Source organism: Giraffa tippelskirchi, chromosome 3 (genome assembly GCF_054371585.1).
Source record: "Giraffa tippelskirchi isolate mGirTip1 chromosome 3, T2T-mGirTip1v1.2.pri, whole genome shotgun sequence".
Classification (NCBI taxonomy): Eukaryota; Metazoa; Chordata; class Mammalia; order Artiodactyla; family Giraffidae; genus Giraffa; species Giraffa tippelskirchi.
The window spans coordinates 35,260,741-35,276,028 of record NC_137277.1 but is presented as its reverse complement, the minus strand read 5'-3'; the positions used below and the strand labels follow the sequence as shown (position 1 = coordinate 35,276,028).

The window sequence follows — 15,288 nt, the reverse complement described above, 5'->3', positions numbered from 1 at the left end:
GTTCTGGACAGGAAAGGTGTGTCTTATTCCTGCATTCAGTGTTTCCCTCACACTTTGCACGGGTACAAGAGAAGCGGGGAGATGGAACTGACTGTATTTTCACAAACGTTAACTGAATATATATTTCTGGAATGAACCTACCGGGTGTAGAAGTTGCTCTAGGAATTGAGGGAGAAGGGCTGCGGAGGCCCACACCGGGGCAGGAGGGAGGAGGCGAGGCCCCGTTAGACTCCGCCTCTTCCTGCGGCGCAAGCGGATTACGTTTATCTGCGCGCCAGAATTCGAGGAACTGACGGACCGCGGGAAGAGCTACCAGGTGCGTAAGGCTGCCACGCGCGCTCGCAAACCCGGATACCCCTACAAACTGCACCCCGTAGCCACCCACGCCAAGCCTGATTTGGGCAGAATTCCCACCAGGCAAGAGCCGCGCCCAGCGGAGGCCTGCGTGCCTGCCTTAGTGCAGGCGTCCATTTGCGTTTGTTGGTTCCCCGGCTTGGGATCCCCCACGTAAATTCATCCCCTCTCTAACAATTCATTCAACCAGCGAAATAATCTGCTGGCCTCCAGTTTTATGTCAGGTACCACGCTGGTCTTTGGGGAGATAGCCCTGATGTAGACAATCCTGTGACTGTGCTCTTGGAGCATCTATTTCACTGGTAACGATAGACGAAAGTCAACTGGTTTAATAATCAAAATGATTTCGGGATGTGATCATTCCTGTGAAGAAACTATGGTATGGAGAACAACTGAGGCATCTAACTTGAGAAAGGGTCATAAGGGAAATTCCCTGACGATTCAGTGATTAAGACTGAGCGCTCTCACTGCCGAGGGCTTTGGTTCAATCCCAGGTCGGGGACCTAGGATCCCACAAACCTCGGCAAAAAAATAAATAAATAAAAATAAAAATTTTAAAAGATCGTTAGCATGGAGTAGGAGCTTAAAAAAGGCAGAATCAAGATCTGGCAGAAGCACCGGTAGCTGAAATGAGATCTGTCCTGGAATTTGTCAGTCTACAAGTTTTTGAGATTTTTTTGGTTGATAAACCGAAAGGCTTCCCTGCTGGCTCCAACTGCAAAGAATCTGCCTGCAGTGCAGGAAACCAGGGTTTGATCCCTTGGTCAGCAAGATCCCCTGGAGGAGGGCATTGCTACCCACTTCAGTATTCTTGCTTGGAGAATCCCATGGACAGAGGAGCCTGGTGGGCTATGGTCCATAGGGTTGCAAAGAGTTGGACTCAACCCAGCATTCACACACCTGGGTTTTTTGGCTTGAGCAATAGATTGGGTGAGGGTGGTGTTAACTGAGATGGGAAATGGGAACTGAAGGTCTGGAGAACCGATAAATCAAAATTTCTATTTTGACCAAGCAGGCTATCCTGTGTTTCTGAGACTTCTCTGTGGCAATGTCAACTAAGCATTTGCATGTGCTAGTTTGGAGTTTCAGGGAGAGTCAGAGTTGAATAAATGAAGTGACAGTCCCTCAGTCGTGTCTGACTCTTTGTAAGGTTATGAAATCTGTTGGCAGATATCAATTCAAATTGTGTGAAATTGTCATTTTTAGTCAAAAATGGTTGAATGATGGCAGTTTCATTGGTTCAGTCTAAGAGATGATATTTAAGGCCACAGGTCTGAATGGAGTCACTCAAGAAGAGCATTTAGAAAGAAGAAAACAAAGGGCAGAGCCTTGGACTCCCACTGTTTAGAGATGGAGCAGAAGAGTAGGAGCTTCCCTGGTGGCTCAGCTGTAAAGAATCCACCTGCCAGTGCAGGAGATGTGGGTTCAATCCCTGGGCTGGGAAGAACCCCTGGAGAAGGAAATGGCAACCCACTCCAGTATTGTTGCCTGGGAAATCCATGGACAGAGGAGCCTTGTGGGCTACAGTCCATGAGGTCATAAAGAGTCGGACATGACTGAGCGACTAAACAACAAGAAGAGTAGGAGCCAGCACAGGTGACTGAGATGGAGCAGCCAGAGGTAGAGGAATACCAGGAGAGTGGTGTCAGGAAGCCAAGAGAGGAGAGTGTTTTAAGAAGTAGGGAATGAGTAGGTCATATGCTGCTGAAAGGTTGAATAAGGTAAGAAGTTAAGTGACCTCTAGATTGGCAACGTTGCAGTCTTCATTCAGTGACCTTGACAGAACAGTCAGGTTCAGCCTTGAGTAAGTTAGATTTGAGATACCTGTGAGTTGTCCAAGTGAAAACGTGAGGCAGTGAGCTTCCCACTTCTTTGGGAAGAGGCTTTGTACACCTGGGAGTGCTGTGTGCATGTGTGTGAGAGAGATCAGAGCTGAATGAATGGTGCAAATCAGAAGCTCTCAGCTCACGTAGGAGGGAGGTGTCCCTGAGCACTGGAGCAGCCAGGAGGGCTTCAGAGTTGGTGCGACCTGTACTGACCTTGACAGATGGGAAAGCTTTGGATAGGACAGAATTAGACACAGACATTCTAGGATGGGGCAAAGGAATGGCGAGGAGGCCAGGCAGCGTTTAGTGAGTAAAGCCAAGGTCCTCTTGAGAAGCAGTGGGATCAGAAGTTGAAAAGTAGTTGGGGGTAGACCTGGAGGGTCTTTGACTGTCAGGCTTTGCATTTGCTTTGAACAGGGACATACTATTTTGAAACACTGAGGTAGAGGAACTGTCGTTTGACTTTACTGACCAGCCCAGTCCAGCTCATCCTTTAGGTTTACACTTAGATGCCACTTCCCTTAGGAAGTGTTTCCCACTCCCACCATGCTAGGTTTATCCCTTCTCCAGGGGATCTTCCCAACCCAGGGATCAAACCCAGGTCTCCTACATTGCAGGCGGATTCTTTACCAGCAGAGCCACCAGGGAAGCCCTTCCCTTAGGAAGCCTTTCCCACTCCCACCGTGTTGTGTTGGTACCCCCAGTCCCCGGGCTTTGACCATAGTGGACTGGAAATGTCTGGATGCATTTATCCCTGAATGCCCCCACACCACTTTCCCCCACCCCATCCCTAATGCCTCCAAAGCCTCAGCTGAATTGAACTTGAAACCAGTTCAACAGATAGGCTCTAGTTTGTGTTATTTTTTAGGAACCTAACTCGTCTTTCCAGCAAGGGACACCTGCAGAGATGTCCTCCGTCCTTCACTTCTATGTCCGCCCCTCTGGCCACGAGAGGGCAGCCTCTGAATACATTCAAAGGAAGCTGCAAAGGGAACTGCCAGAGCTGCAGGGCATCAAGACCGAGCAGTGCTACAATGTGAACTGGACAGGTTGGGCCAGTTACTGGATTCTTGGGCAAAGTACCAATCGCCAGTGGCAGTGTCCCAACGTCTCCTTGCCCTGTCTCCCTGCAGCTGAGTCCTTCCCAAGCAACAAGGAGATGAAGAAGCTGACATGGCTATTTGGCTGCCCCTTGTTACTGGACGATGTTGCTCAGGAGTCCTGGCTCCTTCCTGGCCCCACAGACCTGCTGCTGGAGGTCGGGCCCAGGCAAGTGTTTCAGCCTCGAGCAATTTGTTCCATGGTCCAGAGCCCTTCCAAACACTCTGCCATCCCTGCCACTCTCATGCCTCTTCCTCTTGTGATCCTTGGGAGATTGTTTTCCCTTCATCCCATTCCCCACTTTGAAGACTGAGCCAGCTCCCAGGCATGTTCTGGAAATATAACAAGTTGCATTCCGAGACAATGAAATTGAAATATTTTGATGCTGCAGGAACAGTTATGGTTTGATTTGAATGACCTTTGAAAGCACGTTTCTCAGTGCCCAAATCTAAGGCTGGAGGCCAGTGGTATGGGTGGGGGTGGGGGGGTGGAGTGGAAGTTGGAGGCTGGCTGGACAGCAGTGGGGAGGATCCACCTTCTCGGCTGGGGCTCAGGTCCTAACCATCTGGTCCTAACCAATCCACAGGCTGAACTTTTCCACCCCAACATCCAGCAACATTGTGTCAGTGTGCCAGGCTGCAGGACTGGGGGCCGTGGACCGCGTGGAGGCAACCCGGCGCTACCTGCTCTCGGTGAGGCAGTAGGCAATCAGGTGGGGATCCAGAGGAGGAAGTGGGCAGGAGATTGGGTCCTACAATCCAAAGAAATGATGAGAAGCAGGGTAAGCAGTTTCTGATTTGAGGCCTGCCTTATTTGCAGCTTCTTCACTGCTTGAGGCCGCCTGGTCGAGAAATAAATAGGACAGAAACCCAGCCTGTGCTCCTGTTTCTAATGTGTGCATGCTGACAGGCACTCATGCCTGGAAGGGGCATCTTATTCTAATCTGAGCAAAGGTGCTGGAGAGGCTAGCAGTGGGCTGGCCTTGTGTGGTTTGGAGGATGGAGGGTGGACCATTTTGTCCATTCTTCAACCCTGCACCTCTCGCCCTCGGTGTGTGTCTCCACCCCTAGTTTGCCCACCCACCTTCGGCTGACCTGGAGGCCATCGCCCTGGCTACTCTGCATGACCGGATGACAGAGCAGTGCTTCCCCCGGCCCATCCACAGCTTCTCCCCAGGGTGCATCCCAGCACCCCTGAGTGGCCCAATTGACATACTGACTGAGGGCCGGACTGCCCTGGAGAAAGCCAACCAGGAGCTAGGTGAGCAGGGGTCCCTGAAGGAAGGCCCAGGCCAGGAGAGTAAGGGTGCCGTGTCCCACAGCCAGCTTCTCTGGGGGTTGTCTCCTAGGTCTGGCCCTAGACTCCTGGGACCTGGATTTCTACACCAAGCGCTTCCAGGAGCTGCAGCGCAACCCCAGCACCGTGGAAGTCTTCGACTTGGCTCAGTCCAATAGGTGGGGAGGGGTGGGTGTCTGAGTCTGTGGAGGTTGGAAGACATGATCATAGGGACCCTCCATGTCTCTCTCTTGGCCTAAGAAAGTGAAAGTGTTAGTTACTCAGTCATGTCCGACTCTTGGTGACCCTATGGGCCATAGCCCTCAGGTTCCTCTGTCCATGGGATTTCCCTGGCAAGAATACTGGAGTGGGTTGCCATGCCCTCTTCCGGGGGATCTTCCTGACCCAGGGACTGAACCCGCATCTCTATGTCTCCTGAATTGGCAGATGGGTTTTTTACCACTAACGCAACTTCTTGGCTTAGGGGCCTCCCTGAGTCTGAGTGCCTGGGTTCCCCATCCATCCAATAGTCTGCATGCACATCTTGGTTTTATCTTCACTCTGAATCTGGATAATCCACAATGACAGACCATTGGAAGCTTATGACTTTCTGAAGTCTGTTTTGACCTGTGGCTGTATCTCTGCCTTTTATGCTGGTGAGGAGAAGACGTGGCAAGGCCTGAGACATGACCCATGTTTCCGCCCTGCCCTCCCCTCCCCACATCATCCTGGCAGCGAGCACAGCCGACACTGGTTCTTCAAGGGTCGACTCCACGTGGATGGACAGGAGCTACCACACTCGCTGTTTGAGTCCATCATGAGCACCCAGGCGTCCTCCAACCCCAACAACGTCCTCAAGTTCTGTGACAACAGCAGGTGGGTGGTGCCCTTGGCTGGGCACAGGGGACAGGGTGCCCCAGGCTCCAGTGGGGTAAGTGCAGTTCCCAGCAAGGAAGCCAGGCCCAGAACAATGTGTCCACAGCGCTATCCAGGGAAAGGAAGTCCGATTCTTGCGGCCCGAGAACCCCACACAGCCAAGCTCCTTCCAGCAACGTCAGGGGCTGAGACATGTTGTCTTCACAGCAGAGACACACAACTTCCCCACAGGTGAGCCGAGTCCCCAGGAGGAAACGTGAGATCAGAGTGTAAGGAGGGGCCAAGGTCCGAGCCCCCCTCACCCTGGGGACCAGCAGGTTGGCTGCATGTCCTTATTTTCAGCAGGGTGGTCAGTGGTGGACCTTGCTCTTCAATAGCCATACCTCTCCCTCTCTCTTCACAGGAGTAGCCCCCTTCAGTGGTGCAACCACTGGCACAGGGGGCCGGATCCGAGATGTCCAGTGCACAGGCCGGGGGGCCCACGTGGTGGCTGGCACTGCTGGCTATTGCTTTGGAAACCTGCACATCCCAGGTCCCGTCTCTTTGCTCTCTACCCAGATTCCTTGTCCTGGCAGGCACTGGACACTTTTATCCCCTAAGTTAAGCAGTCATCATGGGCATCTTTTCTTGGGAGAAAGGGCTCTAGAGTAGCTAGCCTTTCCCCAGCCATGGTCATGAGGACAGTAGGCCAAGGGAGACCCATGTCTGGCTTTGCAGAACTACAATTTTCTTAAAAAAACCAAAACAACATAATACAGAGTTGGGCTTTTGACCATGAACTGCTCCCAAAATCCAATTTCTTAGGAAGTGTTAAGAGCTCTGATCCCAAGAGTCAGACTCTTCCTAAAGGGTCCTGGCTCCTCTGACTTCCATCTTTACCATCCATCCATCTTCCTGTTTCCTACCCAGGTTACAGTATGCCCTGGGAGGATCCAAGCTTCCAGTATCCAGGAAACCTTGCCCGACCCCTGGAGATTGCCATTGAGGCCAGTAATGGGGCTTCTGACTACGGCAACAAGTTTGGGGAACCAGTGCTTGCTGGTGAGGCTGGAGGGTGTAGGGGACTAGTATCCTTGACATGGATATTAGTCCCAGAGGCAGGGTAGGGTGTGTGACCCAGTAAGCGCTGAGGAGCCTGGATGACCAGACCCTGTGCCCTCTCCCTGTGACATCCATGTTCCAGGCTTTGCCCGCTCCTTGGGCCTTCAGCTCCCGGACGGCCAGCGGCGTGAGTGGATCAAGCCCATCATGTTTAGTGGAGGCATTGGGTCCATGGAAGCTGAGCATGTGAGCAAGGAGCCCCCAGAGCCAGGTAAGAGCCCCTCACCTCTCTCCAGGTCCTGCCAGCTTTCTCCCCAGCACATGGCTACTGCAGGAGTGAAATCTCAGTGGTTTGTTTTGTATCTCCCAGCTCCTGTCTCTTCTCCTCTGGACAGGCTTTATGTCAGTTGGGCAGGCTCAGTCTGTGAGGCCTCTGTCCTTTCCCCAGTTGACTTCTCTATGGCAGGGGCCCACCCTGCTGAGTCAAGACAGCCAGTGTTCTACCCAGCACCTCTGTTTTTATCTGCAAGTTCAGTTCAGTGGGTCAACATTTACTGAAGGCCCATTGGTGCTGAGCACCGTGCTAGAACCTGTGGTGGAATCAGGATAAAGGCCGGCTACCATTTATTGAATGGGTGACCGGTCACATGGCTCAGAATTTAAAAAGCAAAGGAAAAAAAAAAAGCAAAGAAAGATTTTACAGGGGAAACTTTGCTTTCCCTGACCTCTAGCAACCCAATTTCCCTCCGTAGAGATAAGCAATGTTAATTGGTTATTCTTGTACCCTGCCAGAAGTACTTCCTGCATACATAAACAGACCCGTGTGTATATTTGCCTCCTCTGTTAAAACAACTAGCATGTGTACACACTTTTTTTTGGCTGTGCCACATGGCTTATGGGATTTTAGTTTTCCAACGAGGGATTGAACCCAGTGCCCCAGAAGTGAGAGCCTAGAGTCCTAGCTACTGGACTGCCAGGAAATTCCCCACCTATTTTTTTAATAACCATTATACTGAGATATAATTCATGTACCATAAAGTGTGCCCTTTTAAAGTGTATAAGTTAGTGTTTCTAATATATTCACAAAGTTGTGCCTTAATCACTACTAATTCTGGAACATTTTCATCACCCCCAGAAAGAAACCCTGTACTCACAAGCAGTCCCCATGCTCCTTCTTTTGGCCTCTGGAAACCTGTAATCTATTTTCTATCTCAAAAGATTTCCCTGTTATAAATGTGTTTGGCCTCTTTCACTTAACATGATGTCTTTATTTGTATTATAGTATGTATCAGTACTTCATTCCTTTTTATGGCTGAATAATATTAATATTCTATTATGTTCCTATACACATTTTGTTTATCCATTTATCAGTTGGTAGACAAGTGGGTTGTTTCTGCTTTTCGGCTAATTATGAATAATCCTGCTATAAACAATTGTGTACAAGTTTTATTTTGTATTTATGTTGTTATTTCTCAAGTATGTAACTAGAAGTGGACTTGCTAGGTCTCATGATAACTGTACTCAGTCTTTTTAAAAAACCTACCACACTGTTTTCCAAAGCAGATGCACCATTTTACATTTCCTTCAGCAGTGTGTGAGGGTTCCAGTTTCTCTAGATTCTCACCAACACTTGTTATTATCTGTCTCTTTGGTTATAGCCATCAGAATGCATATGAAGTATCAATAGTATCTCTTGGTGGTTTGGGTTTGCATTTCCCTAAGGACTCATGATGTTAAGCATCTTTCCATATGTTTGTTGACTATTCCAATATCTTCCTTAGAGAAATATCTGTTGAGACCCTTTGCTTACTTTTAAATTGGATTATTTGCCTTTTTTTATGGCGTTCTAAGAGTTCTTTGTATATTCTAGATACTAGCCCTTCATCAGGTAGATACATGATTTGCAAGTATTCTCTTCCATTCTGTGGGTTGTCTTTTTACCTTTTTCATGATGTCTCCTGAATCACAAATGTTTTTAATTTTGGTAAATATAGTTTATTTATTTTTGTTTTGTGGCTTTTGGCTTACAGTGCCATGACTAAGAAACCATTGCCTGAGTCAAGGTCACCTGGATTGACTTCTATATTCTCTTGTAATACTTTCTAGCTTTTATCTCTTACATTTAGGTCTCTGAAGCATTTTGAAGTTTGTATATGGTATAAAGTAGGGATCCAATTTCCTTATTTGACATGTGAATATCCAGTTGTTCTAACAACCCTTTTTGAAAAAACCTTTTAGCTCTGTTGTAAGTTTAAAAGCAGAAAGTATGAGTCCTTCAGTTTAGTTCTTTTTCAAGATTGTCTTGGCTTTGTTCTAGGTCCCTCAGATGTCTGTATAAATTTTAGGGTCAGCTGGTCCATTTCTTTGAAAAAGGTGGCTGATTGTGTTGACTTGAAGATCACTTTGGGGAGTATTACCATCGTAACGATATTAAGTCTTCCAATCTATAAACATCAGATCTTTTTCAATTTATTTAGGCCTACTAAAGTATTTCATAATTTTCAGTGTATAAGTCTTACATTTCTATTAAGTTTATTCCTAAGTATTTTATTCTTATTGATGGGGTTCTAAGTGGGTATGTATACATCTGTACCTTGCTTTTTTTCAGCTTGGCAATATGCTTGGAAATCATTTCATACTGATGAAATCACATTACTTCATTATATTCATATGTAATTTTCTTTTCCAGTGGCTTAGTTTTTCACTGTCTGGCTTATACCATAATTTATTTAACCAGTTCTCTGTCATTAGCGTGTAGATTATTTGTCATCTTTGGTAACACAAATATTGCTGTTGTTTAAGTTTGTTCATTGGCAATTTTGCACCTGTGTGAATAATCTGGAGGTTAAATTCCTTGGAGTGTGTTTAACTCAATGAATGTTGACTGATACCTCTAATGTTGGCTTCCCTTTATCCTCACACTGCTTTGTACTTGTACTTACTGTCATTCCCTGAGTGCTCTGATTCAGCCCTCCTTCCTCGCAGGGATGGATGTCGTGAAGGTTGGGGGTCCTGTCTACAGGATTGGAGTTGGGGGCGGAGCTGCTTCGTCTGTGCAGGTAAGTGGGAATAGCCCAGATGCCAGCTCCATGATCTCTCAGGGCCTCATGCATGGGTGGGGTGTGAGCTCCCAGCCCCTCTGAACTGAGCTATGCCATCTATCCCCCCAGGTGCAGGGAGACAACGCCAGCAACCTGGACTTTGGGGCTGTGCAGCGGGGAGACCCGGAGATGGAACAGAAAATGAACCGTGTGATCCGGGCTTGTGTGGAGGCCCCTGGGGGAAACCCCATCTGCAGCCTCCATGACCAGGGTGCTGGTGGCAATGGTAAGAAAGGGGGTTAGGACAAGGGACCGGGCCTACCTGGTCTCCGCTTGGTTCAGTTTAGGGAGAGGCTCAGCAATCGGTTTAGGTTGAGGATCTACAATCAACCTGCCAGCTCAGGGTCCCATTCTCCACCCACTACACATTCTGAACAGGCCCAAGGTTGAGGGTGGCAGCCTGCTGCCATGGGATAGTTGGTGGAGAGGGTACAGCAGCGGTTCAAACAGGGATGCACAGAATTAATGGCTCCTTGGGAGGCTGGGAATGGCCTTTTGTTTGCCCAGTGCTGACTATAGCCATGTGAGAACCTCTCCTGGAACACCCCCACCAGGCAATGTCCTGAAGGAGCTGAGTGACCCGGCTGGAGCCGTCATTCACACCAGCCGCTTCCAGGTGGGTCGTCCACCGTGAAATCTGCCTGCCTCCCTGCCCCTGCCAGTCCCAGCAGCTCCACCCGTCTGCCCCTCACTCCCAGCAAGATTGTAAGACTTGGGAGTACCTGCTGACCCTTCCTTTTCGTCCTCCCTCACGGATGTGCAGCTGGGGGACCCAACCCTGAATGCCCTGGAAATCTGGGGGGCTGAGTACCAGGAGTCGAATGCACTTCTGCTGAGGCCCTCTGACCAGGACTTCCTGAATTGTGTCAGCGCCCGGGAACGCTGCCCAGTCTGCTTTGTGGGCACCATCACTGGAGACAGGAGAGTGAGTTGGCCCGGGGAGTTGGCAGCAGACGCTATAGATGAACTTGAGCTGCCTGGGCCCAGGGGAGCCGTGGGGAATAGCCTGTAGGCTGTGGGGGCGGGGTGGGGCTCAATAGGAGAAGCCAGATGGGGTGGAAAGAGCACTTCTGCCCGGCTTTCCAAAGAGTTCACTCCCTGCTGGTGGTCATAGCCTCACCCCCTCTGGGTGGTGTCCCTCTGGTCTACAGATAGTGCTGGTGGATGATCGGGAGTGGCCTACGGGCACAGGTGGCCAGGAGGATGTGCCCCGCACACCTCCCCCAACCCCTGTGGACCTGGACCTGGACTGGGTGCTGGGCAAGATGCCCCGGAAGGTACATGGGGGCAGGAGGCATCTCCCTTCCCTGGCCCGTCTCCACCCTCTGCCCCACACGTGCTTTGTCATCTGTATGCCCAGCGCTCTGCCCCAGTGCTCATACCCTGTTGCCTGCCGTCTGTGTTGCAGGAGTTCTTCCTCCAGAGGAGTCTCCCCTTGCTGCAGCCTCTGACTCTGCCCCCAGGGCTGAGCGTGCGCCAGGCCCTGGCGCGGGTCCTCAGGCTGCCTGCCGTGGCCAGCAAGCGCTACCTCACCAACAAGGTCCTCCCTGCACCCTGCTCCACCCCCTTAGCCCTCTGCACCCCTCCCTCTGCTCGCCTACCCCAGGAACGGCTGCGGGGGTCCACCAGGGAGGGAGAAGGGTCAGGATAGAGGCCTGGTCCCCTGCTGCCCACCCCAAGTCTTGCTTGTTCAGGGTGAACCAGGCCACCCCCTTTTCCCTGGGCCTCTGGCCAGCTCCCCCCTGGTTCCACAGGTGGACCGTTCTGTGGGCGGCCTGGTGGCCCAGCAGCAGTGTGTGGGACCCCTGCAGACCCCTCTGGCAGATGTGGCGGTTGTGGCACTGAGCCACCAGGAGCTTGTAGGGGCCGCCACAGCCCTGGGAGAGCAGCCAGTCAAGAGCCTGCTGGACCCCAAGGTTGCCGCCCGGCTGGCTGTGGCCGAAGCCCTCACCAACCTGGTATTTGCTCTGGTCACCGACCTCCGAGTGAGTCCCCTGAGGCTTCTGGCCTGGAATTCCAGGCCTGTGGGACACAACCACGTTCACCATCCACTTACCTGCTGGCCTCCAGCCTCCCTACACCACTCTATCTCTAATGCAAGTCTGTGCTTCCCAGGATGTGAAATGCAGCGGGAACTGGATGTGGGCAGCCAAGCTCCCAGGGGAGGGTGCAGCTCTGGCTGATGCCTGTGAGGCTATGGTGGCAGTGATGGCGGCCCTGGGTGTAGCAGTGGACGGTGGCAAGGACTCCCTCAGCATGGCTGCCCGGGTTGGCTCTGAGACCGTGCGGGCTCCTGGTGAGGTCTGGGCGCCAGGGGGCAAGGGGCAGGCCTGTGGCCCCGGACTCTACCTCACATGCTTACGCCTTGCTCTGCAGGGTCACTGGTCGTCTCAGCCTATGCTGTCTGTTCAGACATTACAGCCACTGTGACTCCAGACCTCAAGCGTCCTGAAGGGAGAGGTATGGTTTCTTCCACCTCCTTCAAGTGTTGTGTATTCACAGCCCAATCCTTTGTTTGGGGTCTGCTTAGTGAGTGCTCAGGTTGTCTCAGCACTGGGGCTGTGGTGCCTTCCGGGGCTGATGATTGGGGTGTCTTACCACATCCTGGGAGCCTCAGTGACCCTGCATGGCAGAACGGGTTCTCCTGAGCCATCGGTCTCCCCTCCGCCATCCGTCTCCTCGCAGGCCACCTGCTCTATGTGCCTCTGAGTCCTAGGCAGCACCGGCTGGGGGGCACAGCTCTGGCTCAGTGCTTCTCCCAGCTTGGCGAGCAGCCTCCCGACCTGGATGTTCCCGAGAACTTGGTGCGAGCCTTCAACATCACACAGGGGCTGCTGAAAGGTGAGTGGGGCCCTGGGGGAGATGGTCCTTGTGGCTGACATGGGAAAACAGGCAGTCATCAGCTGAGCCTGTGAAAGTGGGGCAAGAGGGACCCAATCCCTTTCTCTCTGATTCTCTGATGTAAGCCCACATTCTCACACTTGCCCTCTCCTGACTGTCCAGAAACGGGGGTGGTGCCACCAGGTTTGGGTCTCAACACCGCTAAGCATTTTTCTCCTTCCTCCAGACCGCCTCCTCTGCTCAGGCCATGATGTCAGTGATGGAGGTCTCATCACTTGCCTGCTAGAGATGGCCTTTGCTGGGAATTGTGGGATAGAGGTGGACATCCCTGCACCTGGGGTCGATGGTGAGGTCTAGATTCCATCAGGGCTGCCTGTTCCCATCCTGCGGACCCTGTGTCCCTCGTTTAAAGACTGGAGTGTCCCCAACTCCTTCCCTCCTGAGTCTCCTGTTGTCTATTCTGATCACTGTTCCTAACTGCACCCCTCTGAGAGAGCCTTACCCCACCCTGATCCCTCCTTTGTTCATACGTACCCCCCGACGCTACCTCTGAGTCCCTGCCAGTACCCCAGTCACCTTGACGCCCCTGTACTCTCCCAGCGCTACCTGTGCTGTTCGCCGAGGAGCCAGGCCTGGTGCTGGAGGTGCAGGAGCCAGACCTAGCCCAGGTGCTGATGCGTTACCGGAATGCTGGCCTCCACTGCCTAGAGCTGGGCCTCACAGGCGACACGGGGCCCCACGCCATGGTGAGGAAGGGAAGAGTGGCAGGACTGTACAGGGCGGGTCGTGGTTCGCCTCTGCCAGCCTTGGAGGCACCTAAGGTGGACATCCTGAAAGATTTGCACCCCCTACCCAGGTCCGGGTGTTGGTGAACGGGACGGTGGTTCTGGAGGAACCTGTTGGGCAGCTACGGGCCCTCTGGGAGGAGACCAGTTTCCAGTTGGACCGGCTACAGGCAGAACCACACTGTGTGGCCCAGGAAGAGCAAGGGCTGAGGGAGCGGGCAGGGCCCACCTACTGCCTGCCGCCCACCTTTCCCAGAGCTTCCGTGCCTTGTGAGCCTGGTGAGGGAGTGTGTGCAGAGGCTTGACTTCCCTGGCACTGTGGGCCTTGCGAGGAGCCTAGAGCCTGGATGTGGGGTCCTGCCCTGGACAAGGTGTCTAGGGGGCTGGGGTACAGAGGTAGCCCTCTGACCTAAGGACACTCCTGCTCCTCCCCCAGGTGGTCCTGCCCCCCGAGTCGCCATCATTCGAGAAGAGGGCAGTAATGGAGACCGGGAGATGGCAGATGCCTTCCACTTGGCTGGATTTGAGGTGAGCGGGGTTCCTGGCGGGGCTGGGGATGGGCTCAGGCCATGGGCTTTATGACACTGCCCCTCCCCCTCCTGTCAGGTTTGGGATGTGACCATGCAGGACCTGTGCTCTGGAGCCATCGGGCTGGACACGTTCCGTGGCGTGGCCTTCGTGGGTGGCTTCAGCTACGGGGATGTCCTGGGCTCTGCCAAAGGTGGGCATGGGGCCTCTGCCCACCTCCTCCCCACACCTTCCAAAGAGCTACCTTAGCCCCCTCTTCACTGCCTGAGAACTGGCCTCTCACCTTCACGAGGCCAGCCAGGAGCCAGCAAAGGCCTTGAAAATGCTCTGCTGGCTAAACAGAAAGCTTGTCCTGGGCCATCTTGGGCCCAGGAGTTGGCAACACCTGTTTCAAGCAGGTAAACCTTCCCTAGTGTTTGCCCAGAGCTCCTCAGAGTTGGCGAGATCCTGGGCGAGTGTTAACAGGGCACGCTAGGACAGAAAGATGACGGTCCCCCCTTGCTCCGGGTCTCACCCCAGCTTCCTGTTCCCTCCTAGGCTGGGCAGCCGCTGTGACCTTTAACCCGCAGGCAGGGGCTGAGCTGAAGCGCTTCCGGCAGCGGCCAGACACCTTCAGCCTGGGCGTGTGTAACGGCTGTCAGCTGCTGGCCCTGCTGGGCTGGGTAGGAGGCAGTTCCAGTGAGGAAGCGGTGGAGATGTGCCAGGAGTCCTGGCCGACCCGGCCCGGTCTCCTGCTGCGCCACAACCTGTCTGGGCGCTTTGAGTCGCGCTGGGCCAGCGTGCGCGTGGGGCCCGGGCCAGCCCTGATGCTGCGAGGGATGGAGGGTGCGGTGTTGCCCTTGTGGAGTGCTCACGGGGAAGGTCAGGCTCCGGGAAGGCTGGGATTGGGAGGCCTGAGGGCCGGGGTAGAGGGAGGGCATGAAGGAGCTTGCTCTTACATCCCTTGTCCCCACTTCATCCCAGGTTACATGGCATTTTCTTCTCCGGAACTCCAAGCCCAGATGGAGGCCAGGGGCTTGGCTCCACTGCACTGGGCAGATGATGACGGGAACCCCACGGAGCAGTACCCCCTGAATCCCAATGGCTCCCCAGGGGGTGTCGCTGGCGTCTGCTCCCCCGATGGCCGCCACTTGGCCCTCATGCCTCACCCAGAGCGGTCTGTGAGGCCTTGGCAGTGGGCCTGGCGACCTCCTCCATTTGACACTCTAACCACCTCCCCCTGGCTCCAGCTCTTCATCAATGCCCGGAACTGGACCCAGGAAGGCAGCTGCTAAGCAGGCTGGGAGGCTTCCCTGGGCCCCATGGTTTTTACCCAGAGTATCTTTAGAAGTACCTCATATTATTCCCAAATGTGTCTTGAACAGACAAGGACCAAAATGCCAAAAAAAGACCTCAGCTAATTTTATTAATCTGCCTCCCTTTGTCTTATGATGTTGGATCTGTTCTCAGTCTTGTTCTTTGTGGGCCTGGGAAGCAGCATGTGCTTCAGAGGAAAAGAGCCTGCCTGGAAAGTTAGGATGCATGCAGACTGGGGGTTTCCGTTGCCCCACTGAACTGCAC

General features: G+C 52.9%; 2 protein-coding genes across 15 annotated transcripts in view; one reads left to right on the top strand and one right to left on the bottom strand.

The window, feature by feature from the left end:
• CTC1 (CST telomere replication complex component 1) overlaps positions 1-248 on the bottom strand; it is a 34,729-nt gene extending 34,481 nt beyond the window's left edge. For 2 of the 5 annotated variants that reach the window (XM_081578437.1, XM_081578439.1), the window contains exon 1: positions 142-248. The gene's annotated coding sequence lies outside the window, so the exon portion shown is untranslated. The remainder of the gene's footprint in view (positions 1-141) is intronic. The other 3 variants (XM_081578447.1, XM_081578441.1, XM_081578446.1) reach the window with 3 other exon arrangements.
• A 28-nt stretch (positions 249-276) lies between these two features.
• On the top strand, positions 277-15,137 carry PFAS (phosphoribosylformylglycinamidine synthase). 10 transcript variants are annotated; one of them, XM_081578424.1, is made up of 28 exons: positions 277-316; positions 3,049-3,229; positions 3,314-3,449; positions 3,868-3,973; positions 4,352-4,541; positions 4,630-4,735; positions 5,292-5,432; positions 5,539-5,663; positions 5,836-5,964; positions 6,342-6,473; positions 6,616-6,744; positions 9,459-9,532; positions 9,644-9,800; positions 10,129-10,190; positions 10,338-10,499; positions 10,726-10,851; positions 10,983-11,114; positions 11,329-11,559; positions 11,690-11,870; positions 11,951-12,034; positions 12,260-12,415; positions 12,642-12,761; positions 13,016-13,161; positions 13,272-13,470; positions 13,637-13,728; positions 13,807-13,921; positions 14,266-14,589; positions 14,692-15,137. In XM_081578424.1, the coding sequence occupies exons 2-28, from the start codon at positions 3,088-3,090 to the stop codon at positions 15,000-15,002; spliced, it is 4,008 nt and encodes a 1,335-aa protein (XP_081434550.1). In that variant the 5' UTR covers positions 277-316; positions 3,049-3,087; the 3' UTR covers positions 15,003-15,137. The 10 variants fall into 10 exon arrangements, with proteins under 10 accessions (XP_081434550.1, XP_081434548.1, XP_081434551.1 ...); XM_081578422.1 differs by having other exon boundaries at positions 13,272-13,479; XM_081578425.1 differs by having other exon boundaries at positions 277-417.
• Positions 15,138-15,288: the final 151 nt, after the last annotated feature.